This window comes from Cinclus cinclus, chromosome 34 (assembly GCF_963662255.1).
Source record: "Cinclus cinclus chromosome 34, bCinCin1.1, whole genome shotgun sequence".
Classification (NCBI taxonomy): Eukaryota; Metazoa; Chordata; class Aves; order Passeriformes; family Cinclidae; genus Cinclus; species Cinclus cinclus.
This window is the reverse complement of record NC_085079.1, coordinates 440,622-465,621: the sequence shown is the minus strand read 5'-3', so window position 1 is coordinate 465,621 and position 25,000 is coordinate 440,622. Positions and strand designations below refer to the sequence as shown.

At 52.9% G+C, this 25,000-nt stretch overlaps 1 protein-coding gene across 1 annotated transcript in view; it reads right to left on the bottom strand.

Moving 5' to 3' along the window:
- The window catches only part of LOC134055745 (disks large homolog 4-like), a gene marked incomplete at its 5' end in the record, with an annotated part of 27,442 nt that extends 4,159 nt beyond the window's left edge, over positions 1-23,283 (bottom strand). The window contains 13 exons of the mRNA XM_062512191.1: positions 571-680; positions 4,317-4,489; positions 5,341-5,442; positions 6,619-6,666; positions 7,823-7,881; positions 8,895-9,071; positions 11,513-11,627; positions 14,410-14,512; positions 15,093-15,249; positions 16,234-16,372; positions 17,673-17,817; positions 19,559-19,695; positions 22,419-23,283. Of these exons, the coding sequence (XP_062368175.1) occupies positions 571-680; positions 4,317-4,489; positions 5,341-5,442; positions 6,619-6,666; positions 7,823-7,881; positions 8,895-9,071; positions 11,513-11,627; positions 14,410-14,512; positions 15,093-15,249; positions 16,234-16,372; positions 17,673-17,817; positions 19,559-19,695; positions 22,419-23,283 (2,330 nt within the window). The remainder of the gene's footprint in view (positions 1-570; positions 681-4,316; positions 4,490-5,340; positions 5,443-6,618; positions 6,667-7,822; positions 7,882-8,894; positions 9,072-11,512; positions 11,628-14,409; positions 14,513-15,092; positions 15,250-16,233; positions 16,373-17,672; positions 17,818-19,558; positions 19,696-22,418) is intronic.
- Positions 23,284-25,000: the final 1,717 nt, after the last annotated feature.

Genomic DNA, 25,000 nt, shown 5'->3' with positions numbered 1-25,000 from the left:
TGTGCCCAGGTGTGTCACAGGTATCCCCAGCTGTACCCAGGTGTACCTCAGGTGTGCCCCAGCTGTGCCCAGGTGTCCCCAGCTGTGCCCAGGTGTGTCACAGGCCTCCCCAGGTGTACCCAGGTGTATCTCAGGTGTGCCCCAGCTGTGCCCAGGTGTGTCACAGGTGTCCCCAGCTGTGCCCAGGTGTGTCACAGGTGTCCCCAACTGTACCCAGGTGTATCTCAGGGGTCCCCAGCTGTGCCCAGGTGTGCTCAGGCGTATCTCAAGTGTCCCCGGCTGTACCCAGGTGTGCCCCAGCTGTGCCCAGGTGTATCTCAGGTGTGCCCCAGCTGTGCCCAGGTGTGTCACAGGTGTCCCCAACTGTACCCAGGTGTATCTCAGGGGTCCCCAGCTGTGCCCAGGTGTGTCACAGGTGTCCCCAACTGTACCCAGGTGTATCTCAGGGGTCCCCAGCTGTGCCCAGGTGTGCTCAGGCGTATCTCAAGTGTCCCCAACTGTACCCAGGTGTGCCCCAGCTGTGGCCAGGTGTATCTCAGGTGTGCCCAGGTGTGCCAGGTGAGCACTCACAGCACGTTCTGCAGGGATTTGGGCCGGATGAAGATGGCGATCGGGTGCAGCTGCGCCGCCTGCAGTCGCCGCACGGCGTTGGCCGAAACGTCCAGGATGCAGTGCTTGCCCTGCAGGTGAGGCGGGTGGGCACAGGTGTGTCACAGGTAACCCCCGAGGGTGCCCAGGTGTGCCCAGATGTGTCTCAGGTAACCCCCGACACATCCGGGATGCAGTGCTTGCCCTGCGGGTGACACAGGTGAGAGCCAGGAGTGCACATCTGTACCCAGGTGTGTTCAGGTGTTAACCAGGTGTGTCCCAGCTGTACCCAGGTGTGTTCAGGTGTTATCCACGTGTTCCCCAGGTGTGTCCCAGGTGTGTCCCAGGTGTACCCAGTTGTACCCAGGTGTGTTCAGTTGTTATCCAGGTGAATTCAGATGTGTCCCAGGTGTATCCAGCTATACCCTGGTGTGTCCCAGGTGTGTTCAGGTGTTATCCAGGTGTATCCAGGTGTGCCCAGGTGTTATCCACGTGTTCCCCAGTTGTGTCCAGGTGTTATCCAGCTGTATCCAGGTGTGTCCCAGCTGTACCCAGGTGTCTTCAGGTGTTATCCAGGTGTATCCAGATGTGTCCAGGTGTACCCAGTTGTACCCAGGTGCGTCCCAGGTGTGCTCTCACCTGTTCAGCCACCTCCCTGACGGACTGCACGCTGGTCCCGTACAGGTGACTGTTGTACTGCCCCGCCCCCGTGCCCAGGTGTGTCCCAGGTGTGCCCAGGTGTGTATTTACCTGTTCAGCCACCTCCCTGACGGACTGCACGCTGGTCCCGTACAGGTGACTGTTGTACTGCCCCGCCCCCGTGCCCAGGTGTGTCCCAGGTGTGTCCCAGGTGTGTCCCAGGTGTGCCCAGGTGTGTATTTACCTGTTCAGCCACCTCCCTGACGGACTGCACGCTGGTCCCGTACAGGTGACTGTTGTACTGCCCCGCCCCCGTGCCCAGGTGTGTCCCAGGTGTGTCCCAGGTGTGTCCCAGGTGTGCCCAGGTGTGTATTTACCTGTTCAGCCACCTCCCTGACGGACTGCACGCTGGTCCCGTACAGGTGACTGTTGTACTGCCCCGCCCCCGTGCCCAGGTGTGTCCCAGGTGTGCCCAGGTGTGCCCAGGTGTGTATTTACCTGTTCAGCCACCTCCCTGACGGACTGCACGCTGGTCCCGTACAGGTGACTGTTGTACTGCCCCGCCCCCGTGCCCAGGTGTGTCCCAGGTGTGCCCAGGTGTGTATTTACCTGTTCAGCCACCTCCCTGACGGACTGCACGCTGGTCCCGTACAGGTGACTGTTGTACTGCCCCGCCCCTGTGCCCAGGTGTGTCCAGGTGTATCCCAGGTGTGCCCAGGTGTGTATTTACCTGTTCAGCCACCTCCCTGACGGACTGCACGCTGGTCCCGTACAGGTGACTGTTGTACTGCCCCGCCCCCGTGCCCAGGTGTGTCCCAGGTGTGCCCAGGTGTGTATTTACCTGTTCAGCCACCTCTCTCACGGACTGCACGCTGGTCCCGTACAGGTGACTGTTGTACTGCCCCGCCCCCGTGCCCAGGTGTGTCCCAGGTGTGCCCAGGTGTGTATTTACCTGTTCAGCCACCTCCCTGACGGACTGCACGCTGGTCCCGTACAGGTGACTGTTGTACTGCCCCGCCCCCGTGCCCAGGTGTGTCCCAGGTGTGCCCAGGTGTGCCCAGGTGTGTATTTACCTGTTCAGCCACCTCCCTGACGGACTGCACGCTGGTCCCGTACAGGTGACTGTTGTACTGCCCCGCCCCCGTGCCCAGGTGTGTCCCAGGTGTGTCCCAGGTGTGTATTTACCTGTTCAGCCACCTCCCTGACGGACTGCACGCTGGTCCCGTACAGGTGACTGTTGTACTGCCCCGCCCCCGTGCCCAGGTGTGTCCCAGGTGTGCCCAGGTGTGTCCCAGGTGTGTATTTACCTGTTCAGCCACCTCTCTCACGGACTGCACGCTGGTCCCGTACAGGTGACTGTTGTACTGCCCCGCCCCCGTGCCCAGGTGTGTCCCAGGTGTGTCCCAGGTGTGCCCAGGTGTGTATTTACCTGTTCAGCCACCTCCCTGACGGACTGCACGCTGGTCCCGTACAGGTGACTGTTGTACTGCCCTGCCCCCGTGCCCAGGTGTGTCCCAGGTGTGCCCAGGTGTGTATTTACCTGTTCAGCCACCTCCCTGACGGACTGCACGCTGGTCCCGTACAGGTGACTGTTGTACTGCCCCGCCCCCGTGCCCAGGTGTGTCCAGGTGTGTCCCAGGTGTGCCCAGGTGTGCCCAGGTGTGTATTTACCTGTTCAGCCACCTCCCTGACGGACTGCACGCTGGTCCCGTACAGGTGACTGTTGTACTGCCCCGCCCCCGTGCCCAGGTGTGTCCCAGGTGTGCCCAGGTGTGTATTTACCTGTTCAGCCACCTCCCTGACGGACTGCACGCTGGTCCCGTACAGGTGACTGTTGTACTGCCCCGCCCCTGTGCCCAGGTGTGTCCCAGGTGTGTCCCAGGTGTGCCCAGGTGTGTATTTACCTGTTCAGCCACCTCCCTGACAGACTGCACGCTGGTCCCGTACAGGTGACTGTTGTACTGCCCCGCCCCTGTGCCCAGGTGTGTCCAGGTGTGTCCCAGGTGTGTCCCAGGTGTGCCCAGGTGTGTATTTACCTGTTCAGCCACCTCTCTCACGGACTGCACGCTGGTCCCGTACAGGTGACTGTTGTACTGCCCCGCCCCCGTGCCCAGGTGTGTCCCAGGTGTGTCCCAGGTGTGCCCAGGTGTGTATTTACCTGTTCAGCCACCTCCCTGACGGACTGCACGCTGGTCCCGTACAGGTGACTGTTGTACTGCCCCGCCCCCGTGCCCAGGTGTGTCCCAGGTGTGCCCAGGTGTGTATTTACCTGTTCAGCCACCTCCCTGACGGACTGCACGCTGGTCCCGTACAGGTGACTGTTGTACTGCCCCGCCCCCGTGCCCAGGTGTGTCCCAGGTGTGCCCAGGTGTGCCCAGGTGTGTATTTACCTGTTCAGCCACCTCCCTGACGGACTGCACGCTGGTCCCGTACAGGTGACTGTTGTACTGCCCCGCCCCTGTGCCCAGGTGTGTCCCAGGTGTGTCCCAGGTGTGCCCAGGTGTGTATTTACCTGTTCAGCCACCTCCCTGACGGACTGCACGCTGGTCCCGTACAGGTGACTGTTGTACTGCCCCGCCCCCGTGCCCAGGTGTGTCCCAGGTGTGCCCAGGTGTGTATTTACCTGTTCAGCCACCTCCCTGACGGACTGCACGCTGGTCCCGTACAGGTGACTGTTGTACTGCCCCGCCCCTGTGCCCAGGTGTGTCCCAGGTGTGTCCCAGGTGTGCCCAGGTGTGTATTTACCTGTTCAGCCACCTCCCTGACAGACTGCACGCTGGTCCCGTACAGGTGACTGTTGTACTGCCCCGCCCCCGTGCCCAGGTGTGTCCCAGGTGTGTCCCAGGTGTGCCCAGGTGTGTATTTACCTGTTCAGCCACCTCCCTGACGGACTGCACGCTGGTCCCGTACAGGTGACTGTTGTACTGCCCCGCCCCCGTGCCCAGGTGTGTCCCAGGTGTGCCCAGGTGTGTATTTACCTGTTCAGCCACCTCCCTGACGGACTGCACGCTGGTCCCGTACAGGTGACTGTTGTACTGCCCCGCCCCCGTGCCCAGGTGTGTCCCAGGTGTGCCCAGGTGTGTATTTACCTGTTCAGCCACCTCCCTGACGGACTGCACGCTGGTCCCGTACAGGTGACTGTTGTACTGCCCCGCCTCGATGAACTTGTGTCCCTGGATGTCCTTCTCCATCCGCTCCCGCGACGCCACAAAGTGATAATCGCGGCCGTCCACCTCGTACTCGCGCTTGGGCCGCGTCGTGTCTGCAGGTGGGACAGGTGAGACGCACCTGGGACGCGCCTGGGACAGGCAACCCCTGAAATGGCTCTGACATGGGGCCCAGGTACCCCCAGGTGTGCCCAGGTGTGTCCCAAGTGTGCCCAGCTGTACCCAGGTGTCCCCAGGTGTATCCAGGTGTGCCCAGGTATCTCCAGGTGTGCCAAGGTGTATCCCAGGTACCCCCAGGTGGGCCCAGGTGTATCCCCAGGTATGCCCAGGTACCCCCAGGTGGGCCCAGGTGTATCCCAGGTATCCCCAGGTGTATCCCAGGTACCCCCACGTGCCCCCAGGTGTATCCCAGGTATCCCCAGGTGTGTCCAGGTGGGCCCAGATGTGCCCAGGTACCCCCATGTGTGCCCAGGTGTATCCCAGGTATCCCCAGGTGTATCCCAGGTACCCCCATGTGTGCCCAGGTGTATCCCAGGTATCCCCAGGTGTATCCCAGGTACCCCCAGGTGTGCCCAGGTGTATCCCAGGTACCCCCAGGTGTATCCCAGGTACCCCCAGGTGTGCCCAGGTGTATCCCAGGTACCCCCAGGTGTATCCCAGGTACCCCCAGGTGCGCCCAGGTGTATCCCAGGTACCCCCAGGTGTGCCCAGGTGTATCCCAGGTACCCCCAGGTGTATCCCAGGTACCCCCATGTGTGTCCAGGTGTATCCCAGGTACCCCCATGTGTGTCCAGGTGTATCCCAGGTACCCCCAGGTGTACCCCAGGTATCCCCAGGTGTGCCCAGGTGTATCCCAGGTGTTCCCAGCTGTTCCCAGGTGTGCCCAGGTGTTCCCAGCTGTTCCCAGGTATCCCCAGGTGTGCCCAGGTGTGCCCAGGTGACTCACGGGGCACGCAGGACCCGAATTTCTCCGGGAATTCCGACAGGAGGTCGTCGTTGACGCGATCCTTGGTGGGGCCCAGGATGATGATCGGCCGCGCGTAGTGAACTGGGGGAGGGGAAATCCCAAAATTCCCGGAATTCCCAGAATTCCACAAATCCCAAAAACTTCCCCCCAAAAAAAATCACCAAAAATTCCAAAAGAATCCCCGCCCCCAAAAAAAAACCTCCAAAAAATCCCCCAAAAATCCCCCCAAAAAATTCCGAAAAAACCCCCAAAAATTCCCTGAAAAAAACCCCAAAAATATCCCCAAGTAAAACCCCAAAAATTCCCCAAAAAATCCCCCAAAAATCCCCGAAAAAAATCCCCAAAAATCGCCCAAAAATCCCCAAAAATTCCCTGAAAAAAAACCCAAAAATATCCCCAAGTAAAACCCCCAAAAATTCCCCAAAAAAACCCGGAAAAAAATCCCCAAAAACCTCCAAAAATCCCCAAAAAAACTCCCAAAAAATCCCAAAAAAATCCCCAAAAAACCCCCCAAAAAGTCCCCAAAAAATCCCCAAAAAAAACCCATAAAATCCCCCAAAAAACCTCAGAAAACCTCCCAAAAAATCCCAAGAAATTCCAAAAAAAACCCCCAAAAAATCCCCCCGAAAACCCCCAAAAAATCCTCAAAAAACCCCCAAAAAACCTCCCAAAAAATCCCCAGAAATTCCCAAAAATCCCCAAAAAACCTCCCGAAAAATCCCCAGAAATTCACAAAAATCCCCAAAAAACCTCCCGAAAAATCCTAAGAAATTCCCAAAAATCCCCAAAAAAAAACCCCCAAAAAAATCCCCAAAAAAAAAACCCCAAAAAAAACCCCAAAAAATCCCCAAAAAACCCCCCCAAAAAAAACCCCCAAAAATCCAAAGAAATTCCCAAAAAATTCCCAAAATTTCCCCAAAATCTCATAAAAATTCTCAAAAAACCCCCCAGATCCCCACATTGCCCCGCCCCTTTGCCCCGCCCCGGTCCCCGCCCCTTTGCCCCGCCCCGGTCCCCGCCCCTTTGCCCCGCCCCGGTCCCCGCCCCTTTGCCCCGCCCCGGTCCCCACATTGCCCCGCCCCGGTCCCCGCCCCTTTGCCCCGCCCCGGTCCCCGCCCCTTTGCCCCGCCCAGGTCCCCGCCCCTTTGCCCCGCCCCGGTCCCCGCCCCCTTGTCTCGCCCCGGTCCCCGCCCCTTGCCCCGCCCCGTGCCCCGCCCCGTGCCCCGCCCCGTGCCCCAGGTGCGGAGCAGCGCTCACCTTCCGTCTGCGTCACCGGCTCGTAGCTCAGCACGGCGTCCTCGCGACCTGGCCCCAAAAACCACACCTTGGGATTGGGGTTTGGGAATTTGGGGTTTTGGGGGATTTGGGGTTTGGGGGATTTGGGGTTTGGGGGGTTTGGGGTTTGGGAATTTGGGGTTTGGGATTGGGGTTTGGGGTTTGGGACATTTGGGTTTTGGGGATTGGGGTTTGGGGCGTTTGGGGTTTGGGGGATTTGGGGTTTGGGGATTGGGGTTTGGGGATTTGGGATTTGGGGTTTGGGGATTGGGGTTTGGGATTTGGGTTTGGGGTTTGGGGCATTTGGGTTTTGGGGATTGGGGTTTGGGGCGTTTGGGGTTTGGGGGATTTGGGGTTTGGGGTTTGGGGATTTGGGGTTTGGGGATTTGGGATTTGGGGTTTGGGGATTGGGGTTTGGGGATTGGGGTTTGGGATTGGGGTTTGGGAATTTGGGGTTTGGGGTTTGGGGATTTGGGATTTGGGATTGGGGTTTGGGGATTGGGGTTTGGGGGATTTGGGGTTTGGGGATTTGGGGTTTGGGGATTTCGGGTTTGGGGGATTTGGGGTTTGGGGATTGGGGTTTGGGGATTGGGGTTTGGGGTTTGGGACATTTGGGTTTTGGGGATTGGGGTTTGGGGCGTTTGGGGTTTGGAGGATTTGGGATTTGGGGATTTGGGATTTGGGATTTGGGGTTTGGGGATTGGGGTTTGGGGATTGGGGTTTGGGATTGGGGTTTGGGAATTTGGGGTTTGGGGATTGGGGATTTGGGGTTTGGGGGATTTGGGGTTTGGGGATTTGGGGTTTGGGGTTTGGGGTTTGGGAATTTGGGGTTTGGGGGATTTGGGGTTTGGGATTGGGGTTTGGGAATTTGGGGTTTGGGGATTGGGGCGTTTGGGTTTTGGGACATTTGGGGTTTGGAGGATTTGGGGTTTAGGATTTGGGGGGTTTGGGGATTGGGGTTTGGGGCATTTGGGGTTTGGGATTTGGGGATTGGGGATTTGGGGTTTGGGGATTGGGGTTTGGGGTTTGGGGCATTTGGGGTTTGGTATTTGGGGATTGGGGTTTGGGGTTTGGGTTTGGGATTTTGGGCATTTGGGGATTTTTTGGGGGGATTTTTGGGATTTTTTTGGGGGATTTTTTGATTTTTGGGATTTGGGGATATTTTTGGGAATTTTTTGGGTCCCACCTTGAGCCCCTGGCCCCCGATCTTTGGCCTTGAGCCGCGTCCACTCCCGGCGCTCCACCCTGAAACCAGTACGGACCAGTACAAACCAGTAAGGACCAGTTTGGAGCAGTACGGACCAGTCCGTACCAGTTTGGACCAGTACAAACCAGTAAGGACCAGCAGGGACCAGTACGGACCAGTAAGGAGCAGTAAGAACTGGTATGGACCGGTAGGGACCAGTATGGACCGGTAGGGACCAGTATAGACCAGCAAGGACCAGTATGGACCAGTAAGGCCCAGTTTGGACCATTAAGCACCAGTATGGACCGGTTCACACCGGTCCCCTCCCAGTAGACACCAGTAAGGGTCTGGTTCCTTCCCAGTGACTCCCAGTTAATTCCAGTTCCACCAGTAAGGCTCCCAGTGCCTTCCCAGTATAAACCAGAGACTCCCAGTACAAACCAGTGCCATTGAGCCCCATTGGAACCACTCCAAATCCACTCCCAGTACAAACCAGTACAAACCACTGACTCCCAGTACAAACCAGTAAGTCCTGGTCTATTCCAGTGACTCCAGGTGCTCCTGAACTCCCTCCCAGTGGCTCCCAGTGCCCTCCCAGTGGCTCCCAGTGCCCTCCCAGTGCCATTAAACCCCATTGGAACTCCCTCCCAGTGACTCCCAGTGACTCCCAGTGAGTCCCAGTGAGTCCCAGTGGCTCCCAGTATAAACCAGTGGCTCACTGGCGCTTGCTGGGCACGAAGCCGATGTCGGGGGGCTGCTGGGGGGGCAGCACCAGCCGTGCCTGCCACCGCTCCCAGTACAAACCAGTACAAACCAGTGCCACTGAACCCCATTGGAACCGCTCCGAATCAGCTCCCAGTGACTCCCAGTACAAACCAGTACAAACCAGTACAAACCAGTAACTCCTGGTCTATTCCAGTGACTCCAGGCGCTCCTGAACTCCCTCCCAGTGGCTCCCAGTGCCCTCCCAGTGCCCTCCCAGTGCCATTAAACCCCATTGGAACTCCCTCCCAGTGACTCCCAGTGAGTCCCAGTGAGTCCCAGTGGCTCCCAGTATAAACCAGTGGCTCACCGGCGCTTGCTGGGCACAAAGCCGATGTCGGGGGGCTGCTGGGGGGGCAGCACCAGCCGTGCCTGCCACCACTCCTCGTCGGAGGCGTCGAGCACGTGCAGAACGTCCCCGAATCGGAAACTCAGCGCCTGGCTCAGGAACCCGACGTCCTTGGCCTTGTCGTAGTCAAACAGGGCCCTGAGGTGCCATTGTCACCTTTGTCACCTTTGTCACCTCCCTGGGGTCGTCCCAGTTCGTCCCAGTTCAGCCCAGTGTGAACCGGTTCATCCCAGTTCACCCCAGTTCATCCCAGTTCACCCCAGTTCATCCCAGAGCTCCTGGTGTCCTTTAATGTCCTTGGCCTTGTCCTACCTGGGTGCCATTGTCACCTTTGTCACCTTTGTCACCTTTGTCACCTCCCTGGGGTCGTCCCAGTTCGTCCCAGTTCAGCCCAGTGTGAACTGGTTCATCCCAGTTCACCCCAGTTCATCCCAGAGCTCCTGGTGTCCCTCAGTGTCCCCATTGCTCCCCTCTCATCTTTGGCCTTGTCCTACCTGGGTGCCATTGTCACCTTTGTCACCTTTGTCACCTTTGTCACCTCCCTGGGGTCGTCCCAGTTCGTCCCAGTTCAGCCCAGTGTGAACTGGTTCATCCCAGTTCACCCCAGTTCATCCCAGAGCTCCTGGTGTCCCTCAGTGTCCCCATTGCTCCCCTCTCATCTTTGGCCTTGTCCTACCTGGGTGCCATTGTCACCTTTGTCACCTTTGTCACCTTTGTCACCTCCCTGGGGTCGTCCCAGTTCGTCCCAGTTCAGCCCAGTGTGAACTGGTTCATCCCAGTTCACCCCAGTTCATCCCAGAGCTCCTGGTGTCCCTCAGTGTCCCCATTGCTCCCCTCTCATCTTTGGCCTTGTCCTACCTGGGTGCCATTGTCACCTTTGTCACCTTTGTCACCTTTGTCACCTCCCTGGGGTCGTCCCAGTTCGTCCCAGTTCAGCCCAGTGTGAACCGGTTCATCCCAGTTCACCCCAGTTCATCCCAGTTCATCCCAGTTCATCCCAGAGCTCCTGGTGTCCTTTAATGTCCTTGGCCTTGTCCTACCTGGGTGCCATTGTCACCTTTGTCACCTTTGTCACCTCCCTGGGGTCACCCCAGTTCATCCCAGTTCATCCCAGTTCACCCCAGTTCATCCCAGTTCATCCCAGTTCATCCCAGAGCTCCTGGTGTCCTTTAATGTCCTTGGCCTTGTCCTACCTGGGTGCCATTGTCACCTTTGTCACCTTTGTCACCTTTGTCACCTCCCTGGGGTCACCCCAGTTCATCCCAGTTCATCCCAGTTCACCCCAGTTCACCCCAGTTCATCCCAGTTCATCCCAGAGCTCCTGGTGTCCTTTAATGTCCCCGTTCCTCCCCCACACGTTCAAAAAACAAAAATCCCCCCAAAAATCCAAAAAACCCCCCCAAAAACGCCCAATCCGAAATGCCCCAAAAAAATCCCAAAAAAATCCCAAAAAATCCCCCCAAAAAATCCCCCCAAAATTCCCCCCAAATCCCCCAAAAATCCGCAAAAAAAATCCCAAAAATATCCCAAAAAATCCCCCCAAAAAATAAAAATTCCCCAAAAAATCCCCAAAAAAATCCCAAAAAACCCCAAAAAATCCCCAAAAAGATCCCCAAATACCCCCCCAAAAAAATCCCCCCAAAATCCCAAAAAAACCTCAAAAAATCCCCAAAAAACCCCAAGAAATCCCAAAAAATCCCCAAAAAATCTCCTAAAAATTCCTGAAAATTACTCAAAAAATCCCAAAAGAAATCCCCAAAAAAATCCCCAAAAAATCCCCAAAAAATCCCTCCAAAAAATCCCCAAAAATCCCCAAAAATCTCCAAAAAATCCCCAAAAAATCCCCAAAAAATCCCCAAAAAATCCCCAAAAATCCCCAAAAAATCCCTAAAAAAAAATCCCCAAAAAATCCCAAAAAATCCTGAAAAAAAACCCCCAAAAATTCCCCAAAAAAATCTCCAAAAAATCCCCAAAAATCTCCAAAAAAATCCCTAAAAAAAAATTCCCAAAAATCCCCGAAAAATCCCAAAAAAATCAACAAAAAATCCCTAAAAAAATCCCCAAAAATCCCCAAAAAATCCCCAAAAATCTCCAAAAAAATCCCTAAAAAAAAATCCCCAAAAATCCCCGAAAAATCCCAAAAAAATCAACAAAAAATCCCTAAAAAAATCCCCAAAAATCCCCAAAAAATCCCAAAAAAATCCCCAAAAATCCCAAAAATCTTCAAAAAAATCCCCAAAAATATCCCCAAAAATCCCCAAAAAATCCCAAAAAAATCCCCAAAAATCCCCAAAAAATCCCAAAAAAATCCCCAAAAAATCCCCAAAAATCCCCAAAAAATCCCCCAAAAATCCCCAAAAATCCCAAAAAAATCCCCAAAAAATCCCCAAAAAATCCCAAAAAAATCCCCCAAAAAATCCCTGAAAATCACTCAAAAAACCCCCAAAAAACCCCAAAAAAACCCCAAAAACCCCAAAAAACCCCCCAAAACCCCCCCAAAAAAAACCCCAAAAAATCCAATTTTCACCAAAAAAACCCCAAAAAACCCTAAAAAAACCCCAAAATCCCCAAAATCTCACCGGACGTAGAATCCTCGTTTGGGGTCGCTGCGCAGGGAGGCGCTGCCGGAGCCGAGGCTGCTGCTCAGGAGCTGCTCCCGAAGGTCGTGGATTTTGGCCTCGAAACGGCCGTACTCTGAAATTGGGAATCCTCACTCGGGGAGAATTTGGGAATTTTTGGGGTTTTTTGGGATTTTTGGGATTTTTTGGGATTTTTTGGGATTTTTTGCCGATTTTTTGAGGTTTTTTGCGGATTTTTTGGAGGTTTTTTGGGTGGATTTTGGCCTCGAAACGGCCGTACTCTGAAATTGGGAATCCTCACTCCGGGAGAATTTGGGAATTTTTGGGATTTTTTGGGAATTTTTGGGATTTTTTGCGGATTTTTTGGGATTTTTTGCCGATTTTTTGAGGTTTTTTGCGGATTTTCTGGGGGTTTTTCGGGTGGATTTTGGCCTCGAAACGGCCGCACTCTGAAATTGGGAATCCTCACTCCGGGAGAATTTGGGAATTTTTGGGGTTTTTTGGGATTTTTTGGGATTTTTTGCGGATTTTTTGGGTTTTTTTGCGGATTTTTTGCGGATTTTTTGGGATTTTTTGCGATTTTTTGCCGATTTTTTGGGGTTGTTTGTGGATTTTTTGGAGGTTTTTCGGGTGGATTTTGGCCTCGAAACGGCCGCACTCTGAAATTGGGAATCCTCACTCCGGGAGAATTTGGGAATTTTTGGGGTTTTTTGGGATTTTTTGGGATTTTTTGGGGGATTTTTTGGGATTTTTTGCCGATTTTTTGAGGTTTTTTGCGGATTTTCTGGGGGTTTTTCGGGTGGATTTTGGCCTCAAAACGGCCGCACTCTGAAATTGGGAATCCTCACTCCGGGAGAATTTGGGAATTTTTGGGGATTTTTTGGGATTTTTTGGGATTTTTTGCGGATTTTTTGGGATTTTTTGCCGATTTTTTGAGGTTTTTTGTGGATTTTTTGGAGGTTTTTTGGGTGGATTTTGGCCTCGAAACGGCCGCACTCTGAAATTGGGAATCCTCACTCCAGGAGAATTTGGGAATTTTTCGGAATTTTTGGGATTTTTTGGGATTTTTTTGGGATTTTTTGGGTTTTTTTGCGGATTTTTTGCGGATTTTTTGCGGATTTTTAGGGATTTTTTGCGGATTTTTTGGAGGTTTTTCGGGTGGATTTTGGCCTCGAAACGGCCGCACTCTGAAATTGGGAATCCTCACTCCGGGAGAATTTGGGAATTTTTGGGATTTTTTGGGATTTTTTGGGGTTTTTTGGTGATTTTTTGGTGATTTTTAAATGATTTTTTAATGATTTTTTGTTATTTTTTGTGATTTTTTTTAAATGATTTTTTGGTGATTTTTTAATGATTTTTTGGGGATTTTTTGGTGATTTTTTTTGGTGATTTTTTGGTGATTTTTTAATGATTTTTTGGGGATTTTTTTGTTATTTTTTTGTGATTTTTTGGTGATTTTTTAATGATTTTTTGGGGATTTTTTGGTGATTTTTTGGGGATTTTTTGGTGATTTTTTGGTGATTTTTTAATGATTTTTTTGTGATTTTGTTGTGATTTTTCGGTGATTTTTTGGTGATTTTTGGAGGGTTTTTTGGGGCTATTTGGGGCTATTTTTGGGTGGATTTTGGGAGGTTTTGGGTCACCTTCTGGCCTGTACTGGGCCACGATTGTCACCGACTGCCCGGCGTTCTTCAGGGCCTGTGATTTTTTGGCGATTTTTTGGGTGATTTCTTGGTGATTTTTTTGTTATTTTTTGTGATTTTTTAAAATGATTTTTTGGTGATTTTTTAATGATTTTTTGGGGATTTTTTGGTGATTTTTTGGTGATTTTTTAATGATTTTTTGGGGATTTTTTTGTTATTTTTTTGTGATTTTTTGGTGATTTTTTAATGATTTTTTGGGGATTTTTTGGTGATTTTTTAATGATTTTTTGGGGATTTTTTGGTGATTTTTTGGTGATTTTTAAATGATTTTTTGGTGATTTTTTGGGGATTTTTTAATGATTTTTTGGTGATTTTTTATTGATTTTTTGGTGATTTTTTAATGATTTTTTTGTGATTTTTTGGTGATTTTTTAATGATTTTTTGGGGATTTTTTGGTGATTTTTTGGTGATTTTTTAATGATTTTTTGGTGATTTTTTAATGATTTTTTGGTGATTTTTTAATGATTTTTTTGTGATTTTGTTGTGATTTTTTGGTGATTTTTGGAGGGTTTTTTGGGGCTATTTGGGGCTATTTTTGGGTGGATTTTGGGAGGTTTTGGGTCACCTTCTGGCCTGTACTGGGCCACGATTGTCACCGACTGCCCGGCGTTCTTCAGGGCCTGTGAATTTTTGGCGATTTTTTGGGTGATTTCTTGGTGATTTTTTTGTTATTTTTTGTGATTTTTTAAAATGATTTTTTGGTGATTTTTTAATGATTTTTTGGGGATTTTTTGGTGATTTTTTGGTGATTTTATAATGATTTTTTGGGGATTTTTTTTGGGTTTTTTTTGTGATTTTTTGGTGATTTTTTAATGATTTTTTGGGCATTTTTTGGTGATTTTTAAATGATTTTTTGGTGATTTTTTTGGTGATTTTTTGGTGATTTTTTAATGATTTTTTGGGGATTTTTTTGGTGATTTTTTGGTGATTTTTAAATGATTTTTTGGGGATTTTTTGGTGATTTTTTAATGATTTTTTGGGGATTTTTTGGTGATTTTTTGGTGATTTTTTGGTGATTTTTAAATGATTTTTTGGTGATTTTTTTGGTGATTTTTTAATGATTTTTTGGTGATTTTTTGGTGATTTTTTAATGATTTTTTTGTGATTTTGTTGTGATTTTTTGGTGATTTTTGGAGGGTTTTTTGGGGCTATTTGGGGCTATTTTTGGGTGGATTTTGGGAGGTTTTGGGTCACCTTCTGGCCTGTACTGGGCCACGATTGTCACCGACTGCCCGGCGTTCTTCAGGGCCAGCGCCGCCTGCTCGTGGGTGGCACCGCGGAGATCGACCCCGTTCACCTGCAGGGCACATTTGGGGACATTTGGGGACATTTGGGGACATTTGGGGACGTTTGGGGACGTTTGGGGGATGGGGGGAATGGGAAAATGGGGGGAAATGGGGAAAAAATTAGAAAAAAATGGGGGGAAATGGGAAGAAATGGGAAAAAATTTGGGGGAAAGAGATGTCCCCAGGTGTCCCCAGGTGTCCCCAAGGGCTGGGACACACCTGGGACACTCTGAGAGTCACCTGAGACCCAATCTCGTGATGAGGATGATGATGGTGGCGACAAAAATACCCCAAAATATCCCCAAAAACCCCCCAAAACAACCCAAAAACTCCAGTTCTGTCGCCACTCCCGGTGTTCCCCAGGTGTCCTCAGGTGTCCCCAGGTGTCCCCCAGGTGTCCCCAAGGGCTGGGACACACCTGGGACACTCTGAGAGTCACCTGAGACCCAATCTCGTGATGAGGATGATGATGGTGAAGACAAAACACTCCCCAAAAAACCCCCAAAAACCCCAATAACTCCAGTTCTGCCGCCACCCCCGGTGTCCCCAGGTGTCCCCAGGCGTCCCCAGGTGTCCCCAGGTGCCACCCACCGACAGGATCTGGTCTCCCTTGCGCAGTTCCCCGCTCAGGTCGGCCGGGCCCCCGGCCAGGATGAAGGAGATGAAGATTCCCTCACCATCCTCACCCCCCACGATGTTGAATCCCAGCCCGGTGGAGCCGCGAGGGATCACGATGCGCCGCGGCTCCCTGGGGACAGTGGGGACAGTGGGGACATTGGGGACATTGGGGACATTGGGGGGATTGGGGACATTGGGGGGATTGGGGACATTGGGGGGACATTGGGGGGATTGGGGGGATTGGGGGGATTGGGGGGATTGGGGACATTGGGGGGATTGGGGGGATTGGGGACATTGGGGGACATTGGGGACATTGGGGGGACATTGGGGGGATTGGGGACATTGGGGGGATTGGGGACATTGGGGGCATTGGGGGACATTGGGGACATTGGGGGGATTGGGGACATTGGGGGCATTGGGGGACATTGGGGACATTGGGGACATTGGGGACATTGGGGGGACATTGGGGGGATTGGGGACATTGGGGGCATTGGGGGCATTGGGGACATTGGGGACATTGGGGGGATTGGGGACATTGGGGGCATTGGGGGACATTGGGGACATTGGGGACATTGGGGACATTGGGGGCATTGGGGGGATTTGGGGGATTTGGGGGATTGGGGGGATTGGGGACATTGGGGGGATTTGGGGACATTTGGGACATTGGGGACATTGGGGACATTGGGGACATTGGGGGACATTGGGGACATTGGGGACATTGGGGGGATTGGGGGGATTGGGGACATTGGGGGCATTGGGGGCATTGGGGACATTGGGGGGATTGGGGACATTGGGGGACATTTGGGACATTGGGGGGATTTGGGGACATTGGGGGGATTTGCAGACACCGGGGACATTTGGGGACATTTGGGGACATTTGGGAATTTGGGGACATTTGGGGACATTTGGGACATTGGTGACATTGGGGACATCTGGGGACATTTGGGACATTTGGGAATTTGGGGGATTTGGGGACACTGGGGACATTGGGGACATTGGGGGGATTTGCAGACACCGGGGACATTTGGGGACATTTGGGGACATTTGGGGACATTTGGGGACATTTGGGGACATTGTGGGGATTTGGGGACACCGGGGACGTTTGGGGACCCACCTGGGCACGTCGTCGTCGGGCAGCAGCTCCTTGGGGCCAGGTGAGAATCGCCGCGGGGACGTCGGGGTCAGCGCCGGGGGGAACTCGGGGCCCAGGAAACTCTGGGGGGGCAGCTCCGAGTCCAGGTGGGCTGAGTAGGCTGGGGACAGGTGGGGACGTTGGGGACAGGTGGGGACAGGTGGGGACGTTGGGGACAGGTGGGGACGTTGGGGACGTTGGGGACAGGTGGGGACAGGTGGGGACGTTGGGGACGTTGGGGACAGGTGGGGACAGGTGGGGACAGGTGGGGACGTTGGGGACAGGTGGGGACGTCAGGGACATTGGGGACAGGTGGGGACGTTGGGGACAGGTGGGGACGTTGGGGACGTTGGGGACAGGTGGGGACAGGTGGGGACAGGTGGGGACAGGTGGGGACATTGGGGACAGGTGGGGACAGGTGGGGACGTTGGGGACGTTGGGGACAGGTGGGGACGTTGGGGACAGGTGGGGACAGGTGGGGACAGGTGGGGATGTTGGGGACAGGTGGGGACGTCAGGGACATTGGGGACAGGTGGGGACAGGTGGGGACAGGTGGGGACGTCAGGGACATTGGGGGGATTGGGGACACTGGGGACATTTGGGGACGTTGGGGACATTGGGGACAATGACAGGGACACAAGGACAGGAGGGTCCAACCACCGATGTCCCCTGCAATGTCCCCAGTCCCACCCCAAATGTCCCAAATGTCCCCCAATGTCCCCAAATGTCCCCAGTGTCCCCAAATATCCCCAATGTCCCCCAATCCCCCCAATGTCCCCAATGTCCCCAATGTCCCCAAATGTCCCCCAATGTCCCCCAATGTCCCCAATGTCCCCAAATGTCCCCCAATGTCCCCAAATGTCCCCAATGTCCCCAGTGTCCCCCAATGTCCCCAAATGTCCCCAATGTCCCCAATGTCCCCAATGTCCCCAATGTCCCCAAATGTCCCCCAATGTCCCCAAATGTCCCCAATGTCCCCAAATGTCCCCAATGCCCCCAATCCCCTCAATGTCCCCAATCCCCCAATGTCCCCCAATGTCCCCAAGGTCCCCAATGTCCCCAAATATCCCCAATGTCCCCAATGTCCCCAAATTCCCCAAAATGTCCCCAATTCCCCCAAATGTCCCAATGTCCCCAATGTCCCCCAATGTCCCCAATGTCCCAAATGTCCCCAAGGTCCCCAATTCCCCCAAATGTCCCCCAAGGTCCCCAATGTCCCCAATGTCCCCCAATGTCCCCAATGTCCCAAATGTCCCCAAGGTCCCCAATTCCCCCAAATGTCCCCCAAGGTTCCCCAAGGTCCCCCAATGTCCCCCAAGGTCCCCCAAGGTCCCCAATGTCCCCCAAGGTCCCCCAAGGTCCCCAATGTCCCCCACCCCGACCGCTGTCCCCTCGCTGTCCCCAGCGCGTGTGGCACTCACAGCCGGTGACATCGGGGGGCCCGTAGGTGTCCCCAAGGCCGGGCACGGTGGCCTTGGCCACGCGCAGGTAAACGACGTCGTAGGTGTTCTTGAGAGCCGCCACCGCGTCCTCGTGCATCACGTCCTCCAGGCTGACGTTGTTCACCTGGGGACAGCGGGGACGTTGGGGACAGCGGGGACACTGGGGGGATTGGGGACACTGGGGACACTGGGGGGATTGGGGACACTGGGGGGATTGGGGGGATTGGGGACATTGGGGGGATTGGGGGGATTGGGGACATTGGGGACACTGGGGGGATTGGGGACATTGGGGGGACATTGGGGGACATTGGGGACATTTGGGGACATTGGGGACATTGGGGGGACATTGGGGGACATTGGGGGACATTGGGGGGATTGGGGACATTGGGGACATTGGGGACATTGGGGACATTTGGGGACATTGAGGACATTGGGGGACATTGGGGGGATTGGGGACATTGGGGACATTGGGGACATTGGGGACATTGGGGACATTTGGGGACATTGGGGACATTGGGGACATTTGGGGACATTGGGGACATTTGGGGACATTGAGGACATTGGGGGACATTGGGGGGATTGGGGACATTGGGGACATTGGGGACATTGGGGGGATTTGGGGGATTTGGGGACATTGGGGGACATTGGGGGGATTTGGGGACATTGGGGGACATTGGGGACATTTGGGGACATTGGGGACATTTGGGGACATTGAGGACATTGGGGACATTTGGGGACATTTGGGGACATTGGGGACATTGGGGACATTTGGGGACATTGGGGACATTGGGGGGATTTGGGGACATTTTGGGGAATTTGGGGACATTGGGGGGATTGGAGACATCTCAGGGATTTGGGGACATTTGGGGACATTTTGGGGGGATCATGCAAGACGTCCTCCAGGTTGACATTGTTCACCTGGGGGGGACACTGGGGGACATTTGGGGACATTTGGGGACATCGGGGCAGGGGGATTTGGGGACACACGGACACAGGGAGGGGACACGGGGACAGCAACGCCACCAACCCACCCCCGACCCACCCCCAATGTCCCCAAATCCCCCCCCCCCAGGTGTGCCCAGGTGCCCCGAAATCCCCCCCAGGTGTGCTCAGGTGTCCCCATATCCACCCCAGGTGTCCCCAAATCCCCCCCAGGTTGTGTTCAGGTGTGCCCAGGTGTCCCCAGATTCCCCCCAGGTGTGCCCAGATCCTCCCCAGGTGTGCCCAGGTGTCACCAGATCCCCCCCAGGTGTCCCCAAATCCCCCCCAGGTGTGCTCAGGTGTCCCCAGGTGTCCCCAAATCGCCCCCAGGTATGCCCAGGTGTCCCCAAATCCCCCCCAGGTGTGCCCAGGTGTCCCCAGATCCCCCCCAGGTGTGCTCAGGTGTCCCCAGGTGTCCCCAAATCGCCCCCAGGTATGCCCAGGTGTCCCCAGATCCCCCCCAGGTGTGCCCAGGTGTCCCCAGATCCCCCCCAGGTGTGCCCAGGTGTCCCCAGATCCCCCCCAGGTGTCCCCAGATCCCCCCCAGGTGTGCCCAGATCCCCCCCAGGTATGCCCAGGTGTCCCCAGATCCCCCCCAGGTGTGCCCAGATCCCCCCCAGGTGTGCCCAGGTGTCCCCAGATCCCCCCCAGGTGTGCCCAGATCCTCCCCAGGTGTGCCCAGGTGTCCCCAGATCCCACCCAGGTGTCCCCAAATCCCCCCCAGGTGTGCTCAGGTGTCCCCAGATCCCCCCCAGGTGTGCCCAGATCCTCCCCAGGTGTGCTCAGGTGTCCCCAGATCCCCCCCAGGTGTGCCCAGATCCCCCCCAGGTGTGCCCAGGTGTGCCCAGATCCCCCCCAGGTGTGCCCAGGTGCCCCCGACTCACGGCCAGGATCTTGTCCCCGACCTGCAGCCGCCCGTCCTTGTGCGCCGCCCCCCCCTCGATCACCTTGGTGACGTAGATGCTGTTGTCCCCCGGGATGTGCTGGTTCCCCACGCCCCCCGCGATGCTGAACCCCAAACCTGCCCGGGGGACACTCACCTGTGCCACCTGTGTCACCTGTGTCACCTCCCACTGTCACCTGTGCCACCTGTGTCACCTGTGTCACCTGTGTCACCTCCCACTGTCACCTGTGCCACCTGTGTCACCTGTGTCACCTGTGCCACCTCCCACTGTCACCTGTGCCACCTGTGTCACCTGTGTCACCTGTGTCACCTCCCACTGTCACCTGGGTCACCTGTGCCACCTGTGTCACCTCCCACTGTCACCTGTGTCACCTGTGCCACCTGTGTCACCTGTGTCACCTGTGTCACCTCCCACTGTCACCTGGGTCACCTCCCACTGTCACCTGTGCCACCTGTGTCACCTGTGTCACCTCCCACTGTCACCTGGGTCACCTCCCACTGTCACCTGGGTCACCTGTGCCACCTGTGCCACCTGTGTCACCTGTGTCACCTGTGCCACCTCCCACTGTCACCTGTGCCACCTGTGTCACCTGTGTCACCTCCCACTGTCACCTGGGTCACCTCCCACTGTCACCTGGGTCACCTGTGCCACCTGTGCCACCTGTGCCACCTGTGTCACCTCTCACTGTCACCTGGGTCACCTGTGCCACCTGTGTCACCTGTGTCACCTCCCACTGTCACCTGGGTCACCTCCCACTGTCACCTGGGTCACCTGTGCCACCTGTGTCACCTGTGTCACCTCCCACTGTCACCTGTGCAACCTCCCTGTGTTACCTGTGTGTCACCTGTGCCACCTGTGTCACCTCCCTGTGTCACCCCCACGCCCCCCGCCATGCTGAACCCCAAACCTGCCCAGGGGACACTCACCTGTGTCACCTGTGTCATCTCCCCTTGTCACCTGTGCAACCTCCCTGTGTCACCTGTGCCACCTGTGTGTCACCTGTGTCACCTCCCACTGTCACCTGGGTCACCTCCCTGTATCACCTGTCACCTGTGCCACCTGGGTCACCTGTGTCACCTGTGTCACCTCCCTGTGTCACCTGGGTCACCTGCGTGTCACCTCCTTCTGTCACCTCCCTCTGTCACCTTCCAGTGTCACCTGTGTCACCTTGCCTTGTCTCCTCCCTTTGTCACCTCACCTGTGCCATTGTCACCTGGGTCACACCTGTGTCACCTGTGTGTCACCTCCCACTGTCACCTGGGTCACACCTGTGTCACCTGTACAAGTGTCACCTGTGTGTCACCTGTGTCACCTGTGTCACCTGTACAAGTGTCACCTGTGTGTCACCTGTGTCACCTGTGTCACCTGTGTCACCTGTGCCATTGTCACCTGTGTGTCACCTGTGTCACCTGTACAAGTGTCACCTGTGCCATTGTCACCTGTGTGTCACCTGTGTCACCTGTGCCATTGTCACCTGTGCCATTGTCACCTGTGTCACCTGTACAAGTGTCACCTGTGCCATTGTCACCTGTGTGTCACCTGTGTCACCTGTGCCATTGTCACCTGTGCCATTGTCACCTGTGTCACCTGTACAAGTGTCACCTGTGCCATTGTCACCTGTGTGTCACCTGTGCCACCTGTGCCATTGTCACCTGTGCCATTGTCACCTGTGTCACCTGTACAAGTGTCACCTGTGCCATTGTCACCTGTGTGTCACCTGTGCCACCTCCCTCTGTCACCCGTGGAGGTCCCCAAATGTCCCCAAACGTCCCCAAATTTGGGGCTACAAGGAAGGATTTTGGGTTGGATTTGGGGGATTTTGGGATTCCCAGGATGGATTTTGGGCTGGATTTGGGGGATTTTGGGGAATTTTGGGGAATTTTGGGATTCCCAGGAAGGATTTTGGGTTGGATTTGGGGGATTTTGGGATTCCCAGGATGGATTTTGGGCTGGATTTGGGGGATTTTGGGATTCCCAGGATGGATTTTGGGGCTGGATTTGGGGGATTTTGGGGAATTTTGGGGAATTTTGGGATTCCCAGGATGGATTTTGGGTTGGATTTGGGGGATTTTGGGGAAATTTTGGGATTCCCAGGATGGATTTTGGGTTGGATTTGGGGGATTTTGGGGGAATTTTGGGATTCCCAGGATGGATTTTGGGTTGGATTTGGGGGATTTTGGGGGAATTTTGGGATTCCCAGGATGGATTTTGGGGCGATTTTGGGGTAATTTCAGGGCGATTTCAGTGCGATTTTAGAAGAGATTTTTTCAATGTTTTTGGGGTAATTTTGGGGTGATTTTGGGGTGATTTCAGGGCGATTTTGGGGCGATTTTAGAAGCGATTTTTGCGATGTTTTTGTGGTAATTTTGGGGCGATTACGGGGCGATTTTGGGGGCGATTTTTACAATGTTTTTGTGGTAATTTTGGGGCGATTTCGGGGCGATTTCGGGGCGATTTTGGGGGCGATTTTTGCAATGTTTTTGTGGTAATTTTGGGGTGATTTCGGGGCGATTTTGGGGTAATTTCAGGGCGATTTTGGGGCGATTTTAGAAGCGATTTTTGCGATGTTTTTGTGGTAATTTTGGGGCGATTTCGGGGCGATTTCGGGGCGATTTTGGGGGCGATTTTTACAATGTTTTTGTGGTAATTTCGGGGCGATTTCGGGGCGATTTCGGGGCGATTTTGGGGGCGATTTGTACAACGTTTTCGGGGTAAATTCGGGGTGATTTCGGGGTAATTTCAGGGCGATTTCGGTGCAATTTTAGAAGCGATTTTTACGATGTTTTTGGGGTGATTTCGGGGTGATTTCGGGGTCATTATGGGATGGATTTTGGCGTACCTTTGGGCCCTTTGATGAGCTTGACCTCCACCACCCTCTCGGCCGGGACCTTCCTCCTCATGACGTAGAGCCGGACCACGGCCCCGGCCTCCTTGAGAGCCTCCACGGCCGCCGAGTGCGGAACCTCCCGGACGTCGGCCTCGTTCACAAACAGGATGGAGTCGTTCACCCTGAGAGCAACAAAACACACGGAGACTTTGGGGGAAAGCGGAGATTTTTGGGGATTTTTTGGGGATTTTTTGGGATTTTTTGGGGATTTTTTGGGGATTTTTGGGGATTTTTTGGGGATTTTTTGGGGATTTTTTGGGGATTTTTTGGGATTTTTTGGGATTTTTGGGGATTTTTTGAGGATTTTTTGGGGATTTTTCAAGGATTTTTCAAGGATTTTTCGAGGATTTTTTTGGGATGTTTTATGGATTTTTTGGCGATTTTTTGAGGATTTTTTGGGGATTTTTCGGGGATTTTTTGAGGATTTTTGGGGATTTTTCGAGGATTTTTTGGGGATTTTTCGGGGATTTTTTGGGGATTTTTCGGGGATTTTTTGAGGATTTTTGGGGATTTTTCGAGGATTTTTTGGGGATTTTTCGGGGATTTTTTGGGGATTTTTCGGGGATTTTTTGAGGATTTTTGGGGATTTTTCGAGGATTTTTTGGGGATTTTTCGGGGATTTTTTGGGATTTTTTGGGGATTTTTCGAGGATTTTTTGGGGATTTTTCAGGGATTTTTCGGGGATTTTTTGAGGATTTTTGGGGATTTTTTGGGGATTTTTTGGGGATTTTTTGGGGATTTTTTGGGGATTTTTTGGGGAATTTTTGGGAAATTTTTTTGGGAATTTTTGCGGATTTTTGGGGGATTTGTTGGGGATTTTTTAAGGATTTTTTGGAAATTTTGTTGGGAAATTTTTTTCGATTTTTTCCTGATGTTTTGGGGATGTTTTGTGATTTTTTGGGGATTTTTTGGGGGCACCTCCCGGACGTCGGCCTCGTTCACAAACAGGATGGAGTCGTTCACCCTGAGAGCAACAAAACACACGGAGACTTTGGGGGGAAAGCGGGGACTCGATTTTTGGGGATTTTTTGGGGATTTTTCGGGGATTTTTTGGGGATTTTTTGGGGATTTTTCGGGGATTTTTTGAGGATTTTTTGGGGATTTTTTGAGGATTTTTTGGGGATTTTTTGAGGATTTTTTGGGGATTTTTCAAGGATTTTTCAAGGATTTTTTGAGGATTTTTTTGGGATGTTTTATGGATTTTTTGGCGATTTTTTGAGGATTTTTTGGGGATTTTTCGGGGATTTTTTGAGGATTTTTGGGGATTTTTTGGGGATTTTTCGAGGATTTTTTGGGGATTTTTCGGGGATTTTTTGGGATTTTTTGGGGATTTTTCGAGGATTTTTTGGGGATTTTTCGGGGATTTTTCGGGGATTTTTTGGGGATTTTTTGGGGATGTTTTATGGATTTTTTGGAGATTTTTTGAGGATTTTTTGGGGATTTTTTGGGATTTTTTGAGGATTTTTCGAGGACTTTTTGGGGAATTTTTGGGGATTTTTTTTGGGAATTTTTTCGGATTTTTGGAGGATTTTTTGGGGATTTTTCGGGGATTTTGTTGGGAAATTTTTTTTTATTTTTTCCTGACGTTTTGGGGATGTTTTGTGATTTTTTGGGGATTTTTTGGGGATTTTTTTGGGATGTTTTATGGATTTTTTGGGAGATTTTTTGAGGATTTTTTGGGGATTTTTCGAGGATTTTTTGGGGATTTTTTGGGGATTTTTTGAGGATTTTTTGAGGATTTTTTGGGGATTTTTTTGGGGATTTTTTTGGGGATTTTTTTGGGGATTTTTTGGAGGTGTTTTCGGAATTTTTCGTGCATTTTATGGAGATTTTTTTGTGATTTATTGCTGATTTTTTTGGGTATTTTTGGGGGAATTTTGAGTATTTTTGGGGTGTTTTTTGGGATTTCCATGCGCCCCGAACCCGATTTTGGGGGAATTTTGGGGGAATTTTGGGGAATTTTGGGGTTCCCAAGCGCCCCGAAGCCGATTTTGGGGTGATTTTGGGGTGAATTTTGGGTACTTTTGGGTATTTTTGGGGTGTTTTTTGGGGTTTCCGAGCGCCCCGAACCCAATTTTGGGGTGATTTTGGGGTGAATTTTGGGTATTTTTGGGTATTTTTGGGTATTTTTGGGGTGTTTTTTGGGGTTTCCATGCGCCCCGAACCCGATTTTGGGGTGATTTTGGGGTGATTTTGGGGTGAATTTTGGGGTGAATTTTGGGTATTTTTGGGGTGGTTTTCGGGTGAATTTTGGGTATTTTTGGGGTGGTTTTTGGGGTTTCCGAGCGCCCCGAAGCCGATTTTGGGGTGATTTTGGGGAGATTTTGGGGTGAATTTTGGGTATTTTTGGGTATTTTTGGGGTGTTTTTTGGGGTGTTTTTTGGGGTTTCCGAGCGCCCCGAACCCAATTTTGGGGGGATTTTGGGGGAATTTTGGGTATTTTTGGGGTGGTTTTTGGGGTTTCCGAGCGCCCCGAACCCGATTTTGGGGTGATTTTGGGGTGAATTTGGGGTGAATTTTGGGTATTTTTGGGT